General features: G+C 37.9%; 1 protein-coding gene across 3 annotated transcripts in view; it reads left to right on the plus strand.

Moving 5' to 3' along the window:
* Dennd1b (DENN domain containing 1B) overlaps positions 1-16,569 on the plus strand; it is a 234,093-nt gene that overhangs the window by 172,374 nt on the left and 45,150 nt on the right. For all 3 annotated transcript variants that reach the window (XM_041648352.1, XM_041648351.1, XM_041648353.1), the window contains 4 exons: positions 2,988-3,078; positions 10,740-10,780; positions 11,784-11,852; positions 15,823-15,879. In XM_041648352.1, coding sequence (XP_041504286.1) covers positions 2,988-3,078; positions 10,740-10,780; positions 11,784-11,852; positions 15,823-15,879 — 258 coding nt within the window. The remainder of the gene's footprint in view (positions 1-2,987; positions 3,079-10,739; positions 10,781-11,783; positions 11,853-15,822; positions 15,880-16,569) is intronic.

The following is a 16,569-nucleotide window of genomic DNA, read 5'->3' on the forward strand; positions in this document are numbered from 1 at the left end:
CTGTTAGTTTGAGGTCAGCCTGGTCTACAAATTGAGTTTCAGGACAGTCAGGGCTACACAGAGAAACCCTGTCTTGAAAAAGCAAAACAAACAAATTTTAATTTCTGGGATTAAAATTGCAGTGAGAGTTAACACGCACTGGCTTTGTGGGAGCCTAGGCAGTTTGGATGCTCAACTTACTAGACCTGGATGGAGGTGCGGGTTTCTTGGACTTCCCACAGGACAGGGAACCCTGATTGCTTTTCGGGCTGAGGAGGGGGGGCACTTATTTGGCGGAGGGGGAGGGAAATGGGAGGCGGTGGCGGGGAAGAGACAGAAATCTTTAATAAATAAATAAATTTAAAAAAACTTTGGAATAAATATTAAAGCTCACTATTACTATTTACATCTTCAAAAAACAACTAAAATATTTCATGATATGTCCTTCCCTGAAAGATACAGGACGGCCTTAGAGACCTTTCACTGTCATTATTAGCACGACAAACTATAAATAAACAAGCAGAATGAAACAAGGGACAAGTGTGTGTGCGTGTATTTAATATATGTTATTGATATTCCCCTGCTCTGGTCATCTGTCAATATCTGTAGTGTTTTCAATACTGTCAATACTTGAAGGTGTTCATATATTTATTGCCCTCACTTGAACAGATGTGCACTGTCTAGGGCAGTTGCATCGTGAAAAGGTTGTGCAGGGCCTATGGAAGTTGCACTTCTCACTCAAGTCTCTTCTTTAAGAACACTGAAAACATTATTTAAAGGGACCTTAAACAAATCATAGTAATGTGTGCTTTCCTTGATATTTAAGCTAATAATCCTAAATCTGATCCTTCAGCCACAATTATACTTTGTGTCACCAAAACTGTATTTGTTTTATTATTGAATGGTTAGAAATTCTTGGTACTTGGTTATAGTTAAGGGCCCCATAGTTTAGACAAGGAATGTTTTTTGGTGAATATTGATATTATCAGGATAATATTAGGGGATACTGACTGTACCAAGCATGTGTCCATTGCTGCACTTGGCTTTAGGACAGTGAGAGCCTGAGCTAAGCACTTGTGACTGAACTAATAAATGGCTCTTCACCAAGTGCCCACTCTTTGTATTGTTTGAGAATGTTCTTGTGTGTGTATCTGAGTGTCTCTGTGTGTATGTGTATGACTTGTATATGCATATTTCTGTGTTAAAATATGCATTTTTATGAGTAACACTTAAAAATTTTTTATTTTGAGATTGTATTATAATTTTATTTCTCCTTTCCCTTTTCTCCTCCCAACCCCCCAAACACCCTTACCCACTTTACTTCAAATTCATGGCCTATAATATATACATAAGCCTAAATATAAGTATTGATAATGTTACTTATATGATGTGTCTTAGTTAGGGTTTCTGTTGCTGTGAAGAGACGCCGTGGCCACAGCAACTTTCATAAAGGAAAACATTTAATTGGGGCTGACTTACAGTTTCAGAAAATTAGTCCATTATTTCATGGTGACATGTAGGCAGACATGGGCTGAAGAAGTAACTGAGAGTTTTACATCTTGATTCACAGGTAATAGGAAGTGTACTGTGTCCCATACTGGGTGTAGCTTGAGCATATGAGACCTCAAGGCACACCCCCATAGTAACACACCTCTTCCAACAAGGCTTCACCTCCTAATAGTGCTACTACTCTCTATAGGCCAAGCATTCAAACGTAGGAGTCTATTAGGGTGAGTATAGGTAGTGACCTATTCAGACCATCACAGAATGTTTTCAGGGTTGATCTTTTGGCACTGAACAAAGAATTGATGTACTCATCCCTTGAGAAGACCACCTTCCCTACTCCCAGCTTTACTTCATTGCCTGTAGTTCTTTGTGTAGAGTGTGACTTCGTGGGTTTTTTCCCACCTGCTGTGGCATGTCTATTCTTACTGTTTTTGTTCAGCTTATGTTTGGGCAGTCATGTTTGTGAGAGTTTATGGGTGTAGCTTTTAATATTACTAAGAGACACAGTCTCACAGAAAATTTACTGACCCTCTGGCTTGTAAACCTTTCCATCCCCATCTTCTGTAACATTATGTGAGCCTTAGGTGTGGGACTTGTTTTGTAAGATGTATCTGTTGGAACTGGTCTCCAGAACTCTTCATTTTATTTGGTTGTAGTTTTTTTTAGTCGTCTCCATCTGTTGCAAAGAGAAGTTTCCTTAGTGAGGAAAAGTATGCTTATTTGTGGGCATAAGGGCAAATGTTTATAGACTATTGTTAGAATCATGTTGGTTTAGTAAAGTAGTGGTTGTAGAGTCTCCTCCAATATCCATGACTTTACTAGCACTGGTAGTTGGCTAGGTTTCCAGTACTAGGCAAGGTTTCCCCTCTATCGAGTGAATCTTAACAGTTAGAGAGCTGTTATTTACATAGTATGTGTGCCATTAGTGCACCCTTATGCTTTGCTGGTTGTTAATGTTCATATGCATCATAGCTGGGCAGAATGTTGGTTATCTCTCTCCTCTGGAAGTTTATATGGTACCCTCTGATACTATGAGAGGGAAGAGAAATTCAGGTTGGTTCCACCTCAGGGATCCCTTTGCCCCATGTCTGAAGTGCATGGTGTCTTCAGCAATAAAGACTTACCTTCCACCTTTGGAGGCAATGGAAGGCAGTTTTACTAGACTGTATGTTCTGAGAGTCTTTTGCACAGCCCTGGTCAACAACTCAAAAGATGGCTTCTCATGACTAGTATTGTAGTTTTTTGTTATGTGGTCTTTGGTTCTTGGAGGGAACATTGTCAGCCAAATGAGAAAAGTTCATTAAAACTGTATATGCGTGTATCTATACACAGAATTACATTATTATATGGTTTTATTTTATATAAATTGTTAATATTATGATTCCTTTCATTGTTGTTTACATCCTTATTTTTATCATATCCATATCCCTCACTTTTCTGTATTTATAAGTAATTTTTAATGTTATTATGAAAAATTAACATTTGAAACTTTTAAATTTCAGTTTATTGATGGTCGACTGGCAAAGCTTAATGCAGGAAGGGGTTTCTCTGATATATTCGAAGAAGAGATCACTTCGGGTGGCTTCTCTGGAGGTAAAGACAATTTCGAGTATGATTGTCCATTTTCTAGACAACATCTGATCTTTGTGTCTATCTCTGATATATGTATTTTTATAAACAATCATTTTCTCCTAAACACACAATGTTTTATGTATGATTTTTGTCTTATATGAGCTGTGCTATGGGCTTATTTTCATGATCAAGGCAGGAAGGTTATTTCATAACTTGGTAGTTATTGGCTCTAATAATCTCTTAGTATTATTGAGAATAAACAACAGAATTCCAATTAATTTCCATCCTTTTCCCTTTCCCACTAAGTAGGTTCTCTAGTAGTGGTGGGGGTGGCTGTGGCTGAGTCTGGGTTTGGACCTGAGACTGGTAGGGTAGAGCTCTGTAGTGTGGTGGAGGGAAAGCACTGGACTGCCTCGTGCTTACTTCCTGTTTCAGCAAGTGCTGTGTGGGAATCACTGCTAATTCTAGTCTGCAAAGTTCTACGTTTACCATTCCAAACATAGAAGGGCTTCCCAGTGTAAATATCCAGTCTTGCCGTAATCTACGTAAGTAATGATTTATGTGTTGACATGTTGTCGGCAGATGTACTGTGTAGTCCTGGCATCAGAGGACTTTCCTGGAGTCCTCCAGTGTCTCAGTGATTCTTCCAAGCAAGATTGCTGAGTACACTGCTCTGTATTATTTGTGAGACCCACTTGAATACCATATCTTCTCTCTCTGGCTTGGTGTTTGTTTTGACCTCTTTGTTGGTTTGCTTTGATAGCCAGGTTTTTAGTCTATGTTTGAATAAATAGTTACTAGATTTGAAAAGATAAAAATAATATGTACATAGCTTCAAATTTTACACCTTTACTTTATGCTTATATGATACTTATTGTCAGCTATAAAACATAGAAATAGATGGTTGAAGAGAATTTGTTCATTTAGAAGAGAGCAAATGAGCTTGGTGGCCATAGAATTTCACCTGGCAGAAGTACAGACCCTTGTGGGATCCACTGACTCAGCATGAGCTGACTGTGGATTCTTTCAGCTCCCACTTCTCAGCTCATGGGCAGAAATTTAGCTTCAATGGAACTTTTGTGTTAAAATGACGCTTTTTCACTATTCAACACAGACAAGCAAAATATTGTCAGCTTATGGACAAATTGCTTGAGGCATCCACTCAGTATTTACATAGCTGCTGCCTCATTATCTTTATGACCCGTGAGGCTGGCAGCTTTTGTAGAATTGAAGATGACATCTTGTGACAGTAATGGGGTAGAGCTGTGATCCCTTTGTACACTTAATTTCTGTAGTCATATCTGCTAGTCCAGAACCTGTAGAAATAAAGGAGAGATAAAAGAATAATGAATTCATTTTATTGTTAATATTATTTTAACTAAAATCCATAGCGCTTAAATATGGACAGGAGGATGTGATCTTGGTCAGCATCTGACTTAGTGAGCTACTTAATTCAGGTTGTTTATTGGTTTTTATTATGATTAAAATGATTTTCAGCTCCTACTTTCTATCTGAGGGAGCAATGCTTATCGAAAGGAAAATCCATTTCTATAGTTATTAATTTGATTGAATGTGAAAGTATTTTTAAAAATAAAAATATCAGCCAAGTGTTATTTTTCTTTGTATTTTAAATTGCCTTAGAAATACCTAGATATTGTTCTTAGAAAAAAATGCTTGATTCATTGAGATTTCAAATAGCAAAGATAAACAATAGGACTTATTCATTTTTTTTCTTTTTATTTGGTGTTGTTTAGTAAAGATGTTGTGCCCCTTTATAAAGCAACTCTATTTAAACTTTTCTGTTTAAGTATATTTTACGAATGATTTATGGTAGAAGGTTTCACTGTGGCATTCCCAGCCAGAAGTCTTGTTAGTTGCCCCTCCCCATGCTCCTCCTGTCCTGCTCTCCAGTTCACCTCCTCCCCCTTAACCTTTCTAGCTCCTTCATTCCCCTTTCCCTCTGCTGCCTGAGGTCTAACCCGCTCCCGTGACATCCACCAATCCAGCCCTTACTACTTTCCTGACTTGTGTTCTTTACACAGTCCCGGCTTTCAGCACCCCTTTCCTTTAGAAGGTAGTCATCACTTGAAACCAGACAGAGGGAGCTGCTGTTTAAGTGGTCTGTTCTGTTTGTTATTAAGCAATCCTTGATGCAGTGTTTCAAAGTTGAAGAAACAACGAACCAGGTTTTAAAATACCTGATTCTTAATTTTGTTGCTTGCAAATGGAACTAGTCCCAGTGGTGTCTTCCATGGAGTAGCCCTGCACTCTAGAGGTCCAGGCCACAACTAGAGACGCCATCGTTCTCATGGGACTGCCTGTTTTGCATGCTTTATAGTAAGGAAATACAGCTCAGACAATGTACAGTAGATGAAAACATCTCACAACCTATAAAGAGCTGAATGTGAACGTAACCTTAGAATTTTAAGGAAGACATTTAATTTCCTCCTATAACTGCTATGACGTTTTACCACAGCTGGTTTTTTTTTTTTTTTGTAGCTGATACATTAGTATTTTTTTTCTTGGTTGGCAATTACTCTTGAATCTTAAGTTGTTATCATACTATTCTGTTTTTCTTCTACTTTTTAAAATTTATTTTGGGAAAATAAACACCATCCATTACAATTATAAATAATGCACAAGTCCTAAATGAATATCCACGCAGTCATTTGTGAGGATATATGAACTAATGAGACTATGGTACACACCTGTGATTCCACACGTGGAAGATGGACGCAGGAGGATTCAGAGCCAAAGGCCCTTCTCAGTTTATAAAGAATTTGAGATCAGTTTGGGCTAAATGAGGCCCTGTCTCAAAAGTTAAAAAAAAAAAAGTAAAGATAATCTGAATGAAAGATATGCTTTTATTGCTAACAAATTAAAATTTATTTGGAAAATAGATAGTCAGGATAACTTGAAAGTTTTTCACCATTTTACAAGGGAAATATATATCTGAATCTGTGGGGTCAAGCCATGCTATTGTGTGACCTGGATTGTCTTCTCAATAAAAAGGAACAGATGCAGCAAGAGCTCTTTATAACAATTTGTAAGAAAAAAACAAATTAAAAGTTCATTCTTGATTTTCCTTTTAAGTTAGGGAGAGATTTGAAGAATAAAATTAATCCAGAATCGGCACTTTTCAGTGTTCATTTTTTGTTAATGCTTCAAAAATAGCAAGAAACCTCCAGGCTGAGATCACACTACCCAACTTTGAGCTGATGTCTACTACAGCAGGCAGGTAGCAGCTGTTCTAGCACTGCTGAACATAGCAGTAAGATGATGGCAATTTTTACATTTATTTATCAGTTGTGCATGCGTGTGCATGCATAGGTGTACTTCAGAGGACAACTTGCAGGATTCAGTTCTCACCAACTACTGTGTGGGTTCTGGGGATAAAACTTGGCTCTTCAGTTTTAGTTATAACCAGATGGGTGCTTTTAATATCTCTCTAGCCCTTGGTGTATTTTCTTTTTAAAGCAGAGGTACAACCATATAAAAAGAACACATTGTATCTTGAGGGTCCTTTTTGCAAGAGTGATTGAGTAGCCACTTTATTTTTAATAATGACTTTTACCCTTGTAATTTTTGAGATTGTAAAATTTAAGAGTTGTAAAAATTTGTAAAAATTAAGAAGGTAGTTAAAAATCTAACTGTAGTCAGTTGGTTTGAAAGACTTTCAGATATGTGTTGCTAAGTTTTTTGGAGGGTAATTTATTTATTTGTATGAGTGTTTTGACTGCATGTGTTTCTGTGCACCACATTCATGCTTGATGCCTGTAGAGGACAGAAGAGGGTGCCAGATCCCTGGTTCTAGAGTATAGACAGCTGTGAGTCCATGTGGGTACTGGGAATTGACCTGGGTCCTCTGCAAGAATCATGCGTTATTAACTGCTCAGCCATCTCTCCTGCGCCAGATATGTGTTTCTCTTCTGACTAATAATTTCATCTCATTGACCAAATGATTAATGTTATACACAAGCAAATATGCTTATTGACAGAGTTGGGTGCATGTTTGTTTATCTCTGTGGCCTGGGTGGGTCCCACACACGTGGATGAGGAAGCCAAAGTACATTCTTGTGCGTTATCTGTCACTCACCATGTGGCCTGGGTCTTGCAGAGGCATGTGCCTCTGTCTACCACCCCAGCACTAGGGTTATGTGTGTGCCACTACACCTGGATTTTTGTATTTGGATCAAACTCGGGTCCTTGTGTTTGCACAGCAGGTATTTTGCCCACTGAGTATCTCCCAGCCTGAATTATCAACTTTTGTCGGAAGTAATTCTGTCAGGTCAAGTTTTTCATAATTATGATATTTGCTCTCTTCATATGTTCTTCCAGTAATTTTTTCCTTTATAAATTTAGAGAATATTTTTGAAAATAAAAGTGCTATTTAGTTATGTTGACATACAAGTGCCTTTAGCATACATTGCTATTTAAAAAATACAAAACAAAAAAGGCCAGGACCAGATGGTTTCAATGCAGAATTCTACCAGAATTTCCAAGAAGAGCTAATACATATACTCCTTAATGTATTTCACAATATAGAAACAGAAGAGTCATTGCCAAATTCCTTTTATGAAGCTACAGTTGCCCTGATACCAAAACCACACAAAGACCCAACCAAGAAAGAGAATTGCAGGCCTATCTCTCTCATGAATATCGACGCAAAAAATCTCAATAAAATACTGGCAAACCGAATCCAAGAACACTTTAGAAAAATTATCCATCGTGATCAAGTAGGCTTCATCCCAGAGATGCAGGCTGGTTCAACATATGCAAATCTATCAATGTAATCCATCACATAAATAAACTGAAAGAAAAAAAAACCTTATGATCATTTCATTAGATGCTGAAAAAGCATTTGACAAAATTCAATATCCCTTTATGATAAAAGTCTTGGAGAGATTAGGGATACAAGGGTCATACTAAATATAATAAAAGCTATATACAGCAAGCTGACAGCTAACATCAAATTAAACGGAGAGAAACTCAAAGCCATCCCACTAAACTCAGGAACACGACAAGGCTGTCCACTCTCGCCATGCCTCTTCAATATAGTGCTTGAAGTTCTAGCAATAGCAATAAGACAACATAAGGGGATCAAGGGGATTCGAATTGGAAAGGAAGAAGTGAAACTTTCATTATTTGCAGATGATATGGTAGTGTACATAAGCGACCCCCAAAACTCCACCAAAGAACTTTTACAGCTGATAAGCACCTTTAGTAATGTGGCAGGATACAAGATCAACTGCAAAAAATCAGCCGCCCTCTTATACACAAAGGATATGGAAGCAGAGAGGGAAATCAGAGAAGCTTCACCTTTCACGATAGCCACAAACAGCATAAAATATCTTGGGGTAACTCTAACCAAGGAAGTGAAAGATCTATTTGACAAGAACTTTAAGGCATTGAAGAAAGAAATTGAGGAGGATACCAGAAAATGGAAGGACCTCCCTTGCTCTTGGATTGGGAGGATCAACATAGTAAAAATGGCAATTCTACCAAAAGCAATTTATAGATTCAATGCAATCCCCATCAATGTCCCATCAAAATTCTTCACAGATCTTGAGAGGACAATAATCAACTTTATATGGAAAAACAAAAAACCCAGGATAGCCAAAACAATCTTATACAACAAAGGATCGTCTGGAGGCATTACCATCACTGACTTCAAACTCTACTACAGAGCTACAGTATTGAAAACAGCTTGGTATTGGCATAAAAACAGAGAAGTCGACCAATGGAATCGAATAGAAGACCCGGACATTAACCCACAAACTTATGAACACCTGATTTTCGATAAAGGAGCTAAAAGTATACAATGGAAAAAAGAGAGCATCTTCAACAAATTGTGCTGGCAAAACTGGATGTCAATCTGTAGAAGAATGAAAATAGATCCATATCTATCACCATGCACAAAACTCAAATCCAAATGGATTAAAGACCTCAATATCAGTCTGAACACTCTGAACCTGATAGAAGAGAAAGTGGGAAGTACTCTACAACACAGGGGCACAGGAGACCACTTCCTACGTATAACCCCAGCAGCGCAGACATTAAGGGCCTCATTGAATAAATGGGACCTTCTGAGACTGGAAGCTTCTGTAAAGCAAAGGACACTGTCGCTAACACACAAAGGCAAACCACTGACTGGGAGAAGATCTTCACCAACCCCGCAACTGGCAAAGGTCTGATCTCCAAAATATATAAAGATCTCAAGAAACTAGACCGTAAAAGGCTAATCAACCACTTTAAAATGGGGCACTGAGCTGAACAGAGAATTCTCAACAGAAGAAGTTCAAATGGCCAAAAGACACTTAAGGTCATGCGCAACTTCCTTAGCGATCAGGGAAATGCAAATCAAGACAATTTTAAGATACCATCTTACACCTGTCAGAATGGCTAAAATAAAAAACACCAATGATAGCCTTTGCTGGAGAGGTTGTGGAGAAAGGGGTACACTCATCCATTGCTGGTGGGAATGCAAACTTGTGCAACCATTTTGCAAAGCAGTGTGGCGGTTTCTCAGGAAATTCGGGATCAACCAACCCCTGGACCCAGAAATACCACTCTTGGGAATATACCCAAGAGAGGCCTTATCATACAACAAAAGTATATGCTCTACGATGTTCATAGCAGCATTGTTTGTAATAGCCAGAACCTGGAAACAACCTAGTGCCCTTCAATGGAAGAATGGATGAAGAAAGTATGGAATATATACATATTAGAGTACTGCTCAGCAGTAAAAAACAATGACTTCTTGAATTTTGCATGCAAATGGATGGAAATAGAAAACACTATCCTGAGTGAGGTAAGCCAGACCCAGAAAGAGGAGCATGGGATGTACTCACTATTATTTGGTTTCTAGCCATAAACAAAGGACATTGAGCCTATAATTAGCGATCCTAGAGAAGCTAAATAAGGAGAACCCAAAGAAAAATATATAGGCATCCTCCTGAATATTAACCTTCATCAGGCGACGAAAGGAGACAGAGACAGAGACCCACATTGGAGCACCGGACATAAATCTCAAGGTCCAAATCAGGAGCAGAAGGAGAGAGAGCAGGAGCAAGGAACTCAGGACCGCAAGGGGTGCACCCACACACTGAGACAATGGGGATGTTCTATTGGGAACATACTCTTCGGGCTGAGGGGGGGGGGACTTAATTGGGGGAGGGAGAGGGAAATGGGAGGCGGTGGCGGGGAAGAGACAGAAATCTTTAATAAATAAATAAATTAAAAAATAAAAAAATTAAAAAAAATAAAAAATAAATAAAAAATACAAAACAATTTTTTGTCCTAATTTTCTACGTTTCACAGTTATTTCTTCATTCTTCTTTACATTTGAAATGTTTTAAGTGTACCTAGCTGTATAAAATATACATTTTAAAACAATGGACATAAAACATTAAAAATTATTTTTAAAAGTATAGACATGCTGAATTTTAAGGTTCTATTTTCCGTCGAAAAGCAAATATAAAAACGAGAGAACATAGCAAAGCCTTAGCTTCAAGTGTGAATTGGGAACAGTGCTTGTGTAGTGTGAGTCCTGACTGCTCTATTACTGCCCACTCAGTCCTAGAACCCCGTGCTGACTTCACAGGAGGGCCAGCTGCGCCAGCTCTGCTTTCTAGGTTCACGTTTTAGCAATGATTCCTGGCATCTAACTTTTTATGTTCTAGGGAGCCCGAGGTCGTATCAACAGTGGGTGCATACAGTCAAGGTAAGCATCAGGCTTTGGTTATTTCGGTTTTTTCCTCTAGAAGGTGTAGAGAAAAGTTCAGGGAAAGTACTCTGGCTACACTTAACACCATTCAGTTTGAAATGTGTATATTTTATCATACTTTGAGCATATTTTTTGTTTGTAGTTTGTTGATAATTATAAAGGAAATTTTAAAATGAAAATATTTAGTTCAGATAAATAAAATGTTTATTTAAAGCCAACATCTGCCTTTCTTTTTGTATTATCCTTCCAAACACCAGTGTGCTGGTTAGTTTCTAACAGCGTGACACACCTGGGCGGAGGGAACCTCAATGGAGCAAGGGCCACTTTTATATTGGCCATGTTTGTCTGACATTTTCTTGATTAGGGAGTGATGCACCAGCCTACTGTTGGCAGTGCCACCTGGGCACTGTGATCTTGGGAGGTTTAAGAAGGCAGCTGAATATGAACTTGGGTGGGAGCCAGTGAGCAGCTTCCTCCCCTCAGGTTCCTGCTTGAGCTCCTATCCTGGCTTCCTTTGATGATGGACTCCAACCTGTATGATGTAATAAATCCTGTCCTCTAGAAGTCGGTATTTGTCCATGTCACAGCAACAGAAAGTAGACAGAGGACTAAGGTGCAGTGGCACGATTGGATGAGGTTTATTGGATAACATAGTTTTCTTTTATGTTTTTTTAAACAGGAAAACTCTTTATTGCCCAACATCAAACCAGCTGATAAACATGATATTCTTTTTACTGGGAAACTTTAAATCTATATTCAGTATTGTCCACATTACTCTTCTAGCCATACTTCAGAGATAAAATGACCTGACCCTTAACTGATGCTTTACACCAAATAAAAGAACACAGTAGAATATTTAGACCCTGTTTTAAATTAGTATAAAATACAAACTCTTAAAAGGACTGGAAATAATTGCACAGGTCTTCAACTTACAAGTATTTTTCTGTACTCCTGGAAATGCTTTTCACACAAGTCTTTAAAAACATTTCTCTTCTTTCAGAAAGGAGGTGCATTGTTCAATACAGCAGTGACCAAAGCCACCCCTGCTGTACGGACTGCCTACAAATTCGTAAGTTTCCTCTCTGAATTTCAAACTTTTGCCAGTAAAATTACACGTATGTCTAGAAGGTAGACATGTAAATTCAAAGTGTTTTCTATTTATCCATGTGTGAGAGGATGTACCCATGAGTGCCAGTGACCAAGGTTCCCCAGCTTGTGTGGACACATGTCCATAGACAAGTGTCAGCCTCAATTCTTCAACATCAGGGGCCATGTGTGTGTGTGTGCGCGTGTGTGCTTGTGTGTGCTTGTGCATGTTTCTATTTTCTTCTTTAATGGAATTTTCTTAAGGTGTAGTAGGAGGGTGATTGTTTGTTCCTGTCTGCTCAGCCCCAAAATAACCACACAGAAACTGTATTAATTAAATCACTGCTTGGCCTCTAGCTTCTTATTGGCTAGTTCTTACATCTTAAATTAACCCATTTCTTTTAATCTGTATATTACCACGTGGCTGTGGCTTACCTGCAAGGTTCTGTCTGGCATCTGTCTCTGGTGGGGCTTCATGGCTTCTCCCTGACTTTGCCTTCTTCTTTCCATCATTCAGTTTAGTTTTCCCTGGCTAGCTCTGTTCTTCCCTGCTATAGGCTCAAAGCAGTTTCTTTATTCAGTAACCAGTAAAAGCACATATACAGAAGGACTTCCCACATCAACCTAGTTCAGATCCCTTCTTTCCCTACTTTTCTTTCAATCCCCCAAAGGTAAAGTCCTTCCTTTGCTCCTGTAAGAGCTGTAGTATTTACTTCACCACTTTCATCGTTTGAACATACTGATCTCAAGACGGTGAACTTCAAAATAATGACTTTTCAAAGTTAATGGTTATGTATATTCTTTGTTTCTAAAGCTTACAGGGCGGTGTTGTTTTATAAGAATTCATCTTTAATTACCTTCTCAGTAAATATTTGTATGGCTCACATTATAATAAACTTTAATAAATGTTTAGTACTAGTAATCTTGACTTAAAATTGTGTTATAAATGTAATCACCCTTTGTGTGGTAAATAAATCTTTTTTAAAGAATACATTTTATACCAGGGAGGCTAATCTACAGAGTCTTTAGAATAAACCACACTGATCTTGTGATCACATCTCATAAATTAAAAGGTTTGAAGAACATGAATAAATCATTTTTGTCATATTTCTTACCCCAAGCTGATCCTTCTGGAATGTCCATATTTTGAAATTTATATGTTGAAATTTCTTGTTTGACCATAAATTGCAAGAAACATCGGTCCTCGTTTCTGTTATATGGATACTACAGCATTTGTTTACCTAGCTTCAGTCTAAATGGCTATTTTTTCAAAACTATGAGACATGTTTTTACTTCAGTTATTTATTTAAAAAGCACTTTGATTGCCCACTAACTAGTCATTTGGCAAGAGGAACCTCAGTTGAGAAAGTATGTTCACCAGATTGGCCTGTGAGCAAGCCTGCAACACATTTTCTTGATTGATGATTGATAGTAGGGCCCAGGCCACTGTGGGCAGTGTACCCGGGAAGGTAGTTTATGGATGATGTAAGATAGACTGAACAAGCCATGAGAAGCAAGCCAGCTAGCAGCATTCCTTCATAGCCTCTGTATCAGTTCCTGCCCTCAGCATCCTGCTTTGCCTGAGGTCCTGCCCTGACATCCCTGGTTGCTAAACTTCAAGCTGCAAGATGAAATAAACCCTTTCCTCTCTAAGTTGCTTTTGGTCATGGTGTTTTACCACAGTCATAGAGACCCCAAGACAACTATTTTGAGTTTGGACTTGTGCTCACCTTGAGTTAGAGTAGAGAACATGAAAGGTACTGGGAGAGAGACACTCAGAATGGTGTTACATCACAGCCCAACTGTTACTGTCTGTGATTTCATTAAAGTGGATATGATTTTTGTCTTGCAGTTATAAGGTTTTCTATATTATATCTGGCTGAGAAATTTTCTAAGCTCACCAAATTTGTTCTTTTCCATGCAAATAGGAACCATAAACAAAACTAAGAGGCAACAGACACACAGTCATAAACAAAAGAAGCGCCACCAGATGAAATGCTTGATCTGGCTAAATGATCTTAGTATCTTTTTTGTTAGATCATTTTATTAGTTAAACACACAACTTTGTGTAAGCTGCAAGGGAGATGCAAATATTATTCCATCTTCCAGGCTGACTTTAGAATTAACTGGTGGACAAATTTGGAAACTGTGTAAGAGACCAACAATAGGTTCAATTTTCTATACTAGGGACGATCTGAAAACAGTGTGACAGGTTAGGAAATACTTGTGCCAACTAGAGAATAGTATGAGCAAAGCAACTCTGGCCTCAATTCTAAGAGAGAAGAAAAGCATTTTTCCTTAATAATTATATACTTTAACCAATCACAACATAGGGATGAAAATAGGAGCCTTTGGTTTAGTTGTTTTACAAATAAAATAAAGAATTAAATGTCTTTATTGACTCTAAAAAATAATGAAAACCTGGAGGATATATTTCAGTGTTAAATGGCTTCTGAAATTATCTTTACTGTAATGTATTTCAGTTTGTTTTAAATAATACAGAAATAATTGTTGCATTCATTTCTTAACTTTGCTTGAGTGTTTATCTGTATGTCATTGGTCTTCTGGGCTTCACACTTGTTAATGGGCAACTTGAGAGTCATGTTTTAACTTCCCTTAAAAACAGCTATGGCGGACAATGAGGGCTGCTGAGAAGCCAAGGACAATGGCATTGGGTTTTGATCCTACTTCATGTTCTGGCTTTGTGGGAGCCTAGCCAGTTAGGATGTTCACCTTCCTAGACCAGGATGGAGGGGGGAAGACTTTGGACTTTCCACAGGGCAAGGATCCCTGACTGCTCTTCAGACTGGAGAGGGAGGGGGAGAGGAGTAGGGGGACAGGGAGAGGAGTGGGAGGAGGGGGAGGGAAATGGGAGGCTGGGAGGAGGCGGAAATTCTTTTTTCAATTAAAAAAAAACAGCTTATCAAGCTACACAGGTTAGTGGGGGCAAAGGCTTTGGAGCTGACATCCAGACTGTGTGTCTGTAGATAAGACTTATGCCGCCCTCTTTTTGGTGATGCTTAAAATACTTGTGTATTTTAAAAACATTATTTGCTCCTTCGTCTTTGAAAAGGGGAGGAGTTAGAGTTCATAACTAAATATAGCCCAGATTTGAATCTAGGCTACATAGACTTAGTCTTCCTCGGTCACTGTCCTTCTTTATAACGTGTCTTGATAGCAGTGTAGTCTTGAGGTTGTGACAATAAACAGTGCCATGTATCTGAGCAGCCAGCACAGTCAGGAAACACAAAACAAATGAGGCCTCCCTCCCTCTGTTTACAACCAACACTGTGAGTAGAAATCTCTGGTACAACAAAGTCTCCGCCAACAAAGTCCCAGTTATTTTAAGTTGCACCCCCTAATTTGCAGCCAGATTGGAGACCTTCAATCGTAAGGCCAAATCCCAGAGATATGTGAGGATAGTGTGAAAATTTTCAATGACTTTGGCAAATATCTGTGTGAACTAGCCACAAGCCCACACCATTATGATACCTGTGCTAGTAAATCTCTGTCTGACACAGCACTTTAGTAATCCTCTCTAAAATTGCTTGAATTTCTTGATATGTAAATATTTGCCCAAATAATTTGATGCTGTGATTTCCTTTGTCTCTCTTTCTCATTGGTGATAATTTTAAATTAATAAGGGACTGATTCTAGGCTGAATGTTAACCTTTGTGTGTTTGTATGCAACACAGTACATATTGGCCTGTTTTTATCAACAATTTAGGCTTAATAAAATAGTAACTAAATGGCATCCTTGGAAATAATGTTGGGGTATAATTTGCTTCTTTTCTAACAAATATGGATAGTTAGCAATGCTTATTTGAGATAACAAATAAGTGAAAAAATAAAAACTAGATATATTTGAGATATACCAATAAATATATTTATATTTATCTAGTAAACAGTAATAGAAGCACCTGAAGCTAAATGCACTTACTCTCATCTTCTAGGCAAAGAGCCAGGCCAGACTGGGACTACGAGAGGTGAAGAGTAAGCTGAAACACAAGGTGTGCCATCTTCTCAGGCTATTTATTTCCCCCTGATTTTATGACTTTGCAGTCCCTACTCTACAAACCGTGTGAGATTTATGTTTTAATGGCTTATTTATATTTTAAAAGCATATTTAGAAATATGCTTTTCTCTTTGTTCAAGAATGTATTTTTATAACAAGCCCTCTGGCAACTAACTCTCTGATATTCTATATAAATCCACTGAATAATCCCTTTATTGTTTGCATATTTTATCACAGAATGTGGAGATCTTCAAAGATACTTTTAACAGGTATCATAAAAGTGATTGCCTTTAACGTACTACTGAAGATCTTTCTTCAAGCTGACTATTTTTAAGAAAGTATCTTTGGGTTGGAATTAATCAAGAAATGCCACCCTTTGGTTTTATAGGTTCATTCCAATGGTAGTTACTACATTGAAGAATGTTCCTAATTTATAAAAGGTCACATACAATAATTGGATTTTGAACCCATGAGTATTGAAGGTATCATGCAAATGTTTCTATTTCCATATTTGTGTGTTTGCTTTGGTTACACATTACATGCTTGCAGTTTTATTAACAACTGTGTTTTGAGTTGAGAACAAACTACTTAAAATCTTCCATTGTCGTAATGGTAAACATTTATCTTTATAAATTTCATTTCAAGTCAAAGTATGGATTATTTTTTAAGTTTTTAAATCATACTA

The sequence above is a fragment of the Microtus oregoni genome, unplaced genomic scaffold (assembly GCF_018167655.1).
Source record: "Microtus oregoni isolate MIOR12 unplaced genomic scaffold, Mior012 000003F_ref0000135, whole genome shotgun sequence".
Classification (NCBI taxonomy): domain Eukaryota; kingdom Metazoa; phylum Chordata; class Mammalia; order Rodentia; family Cricetidae; genus Microtus; species Microtus oregoni.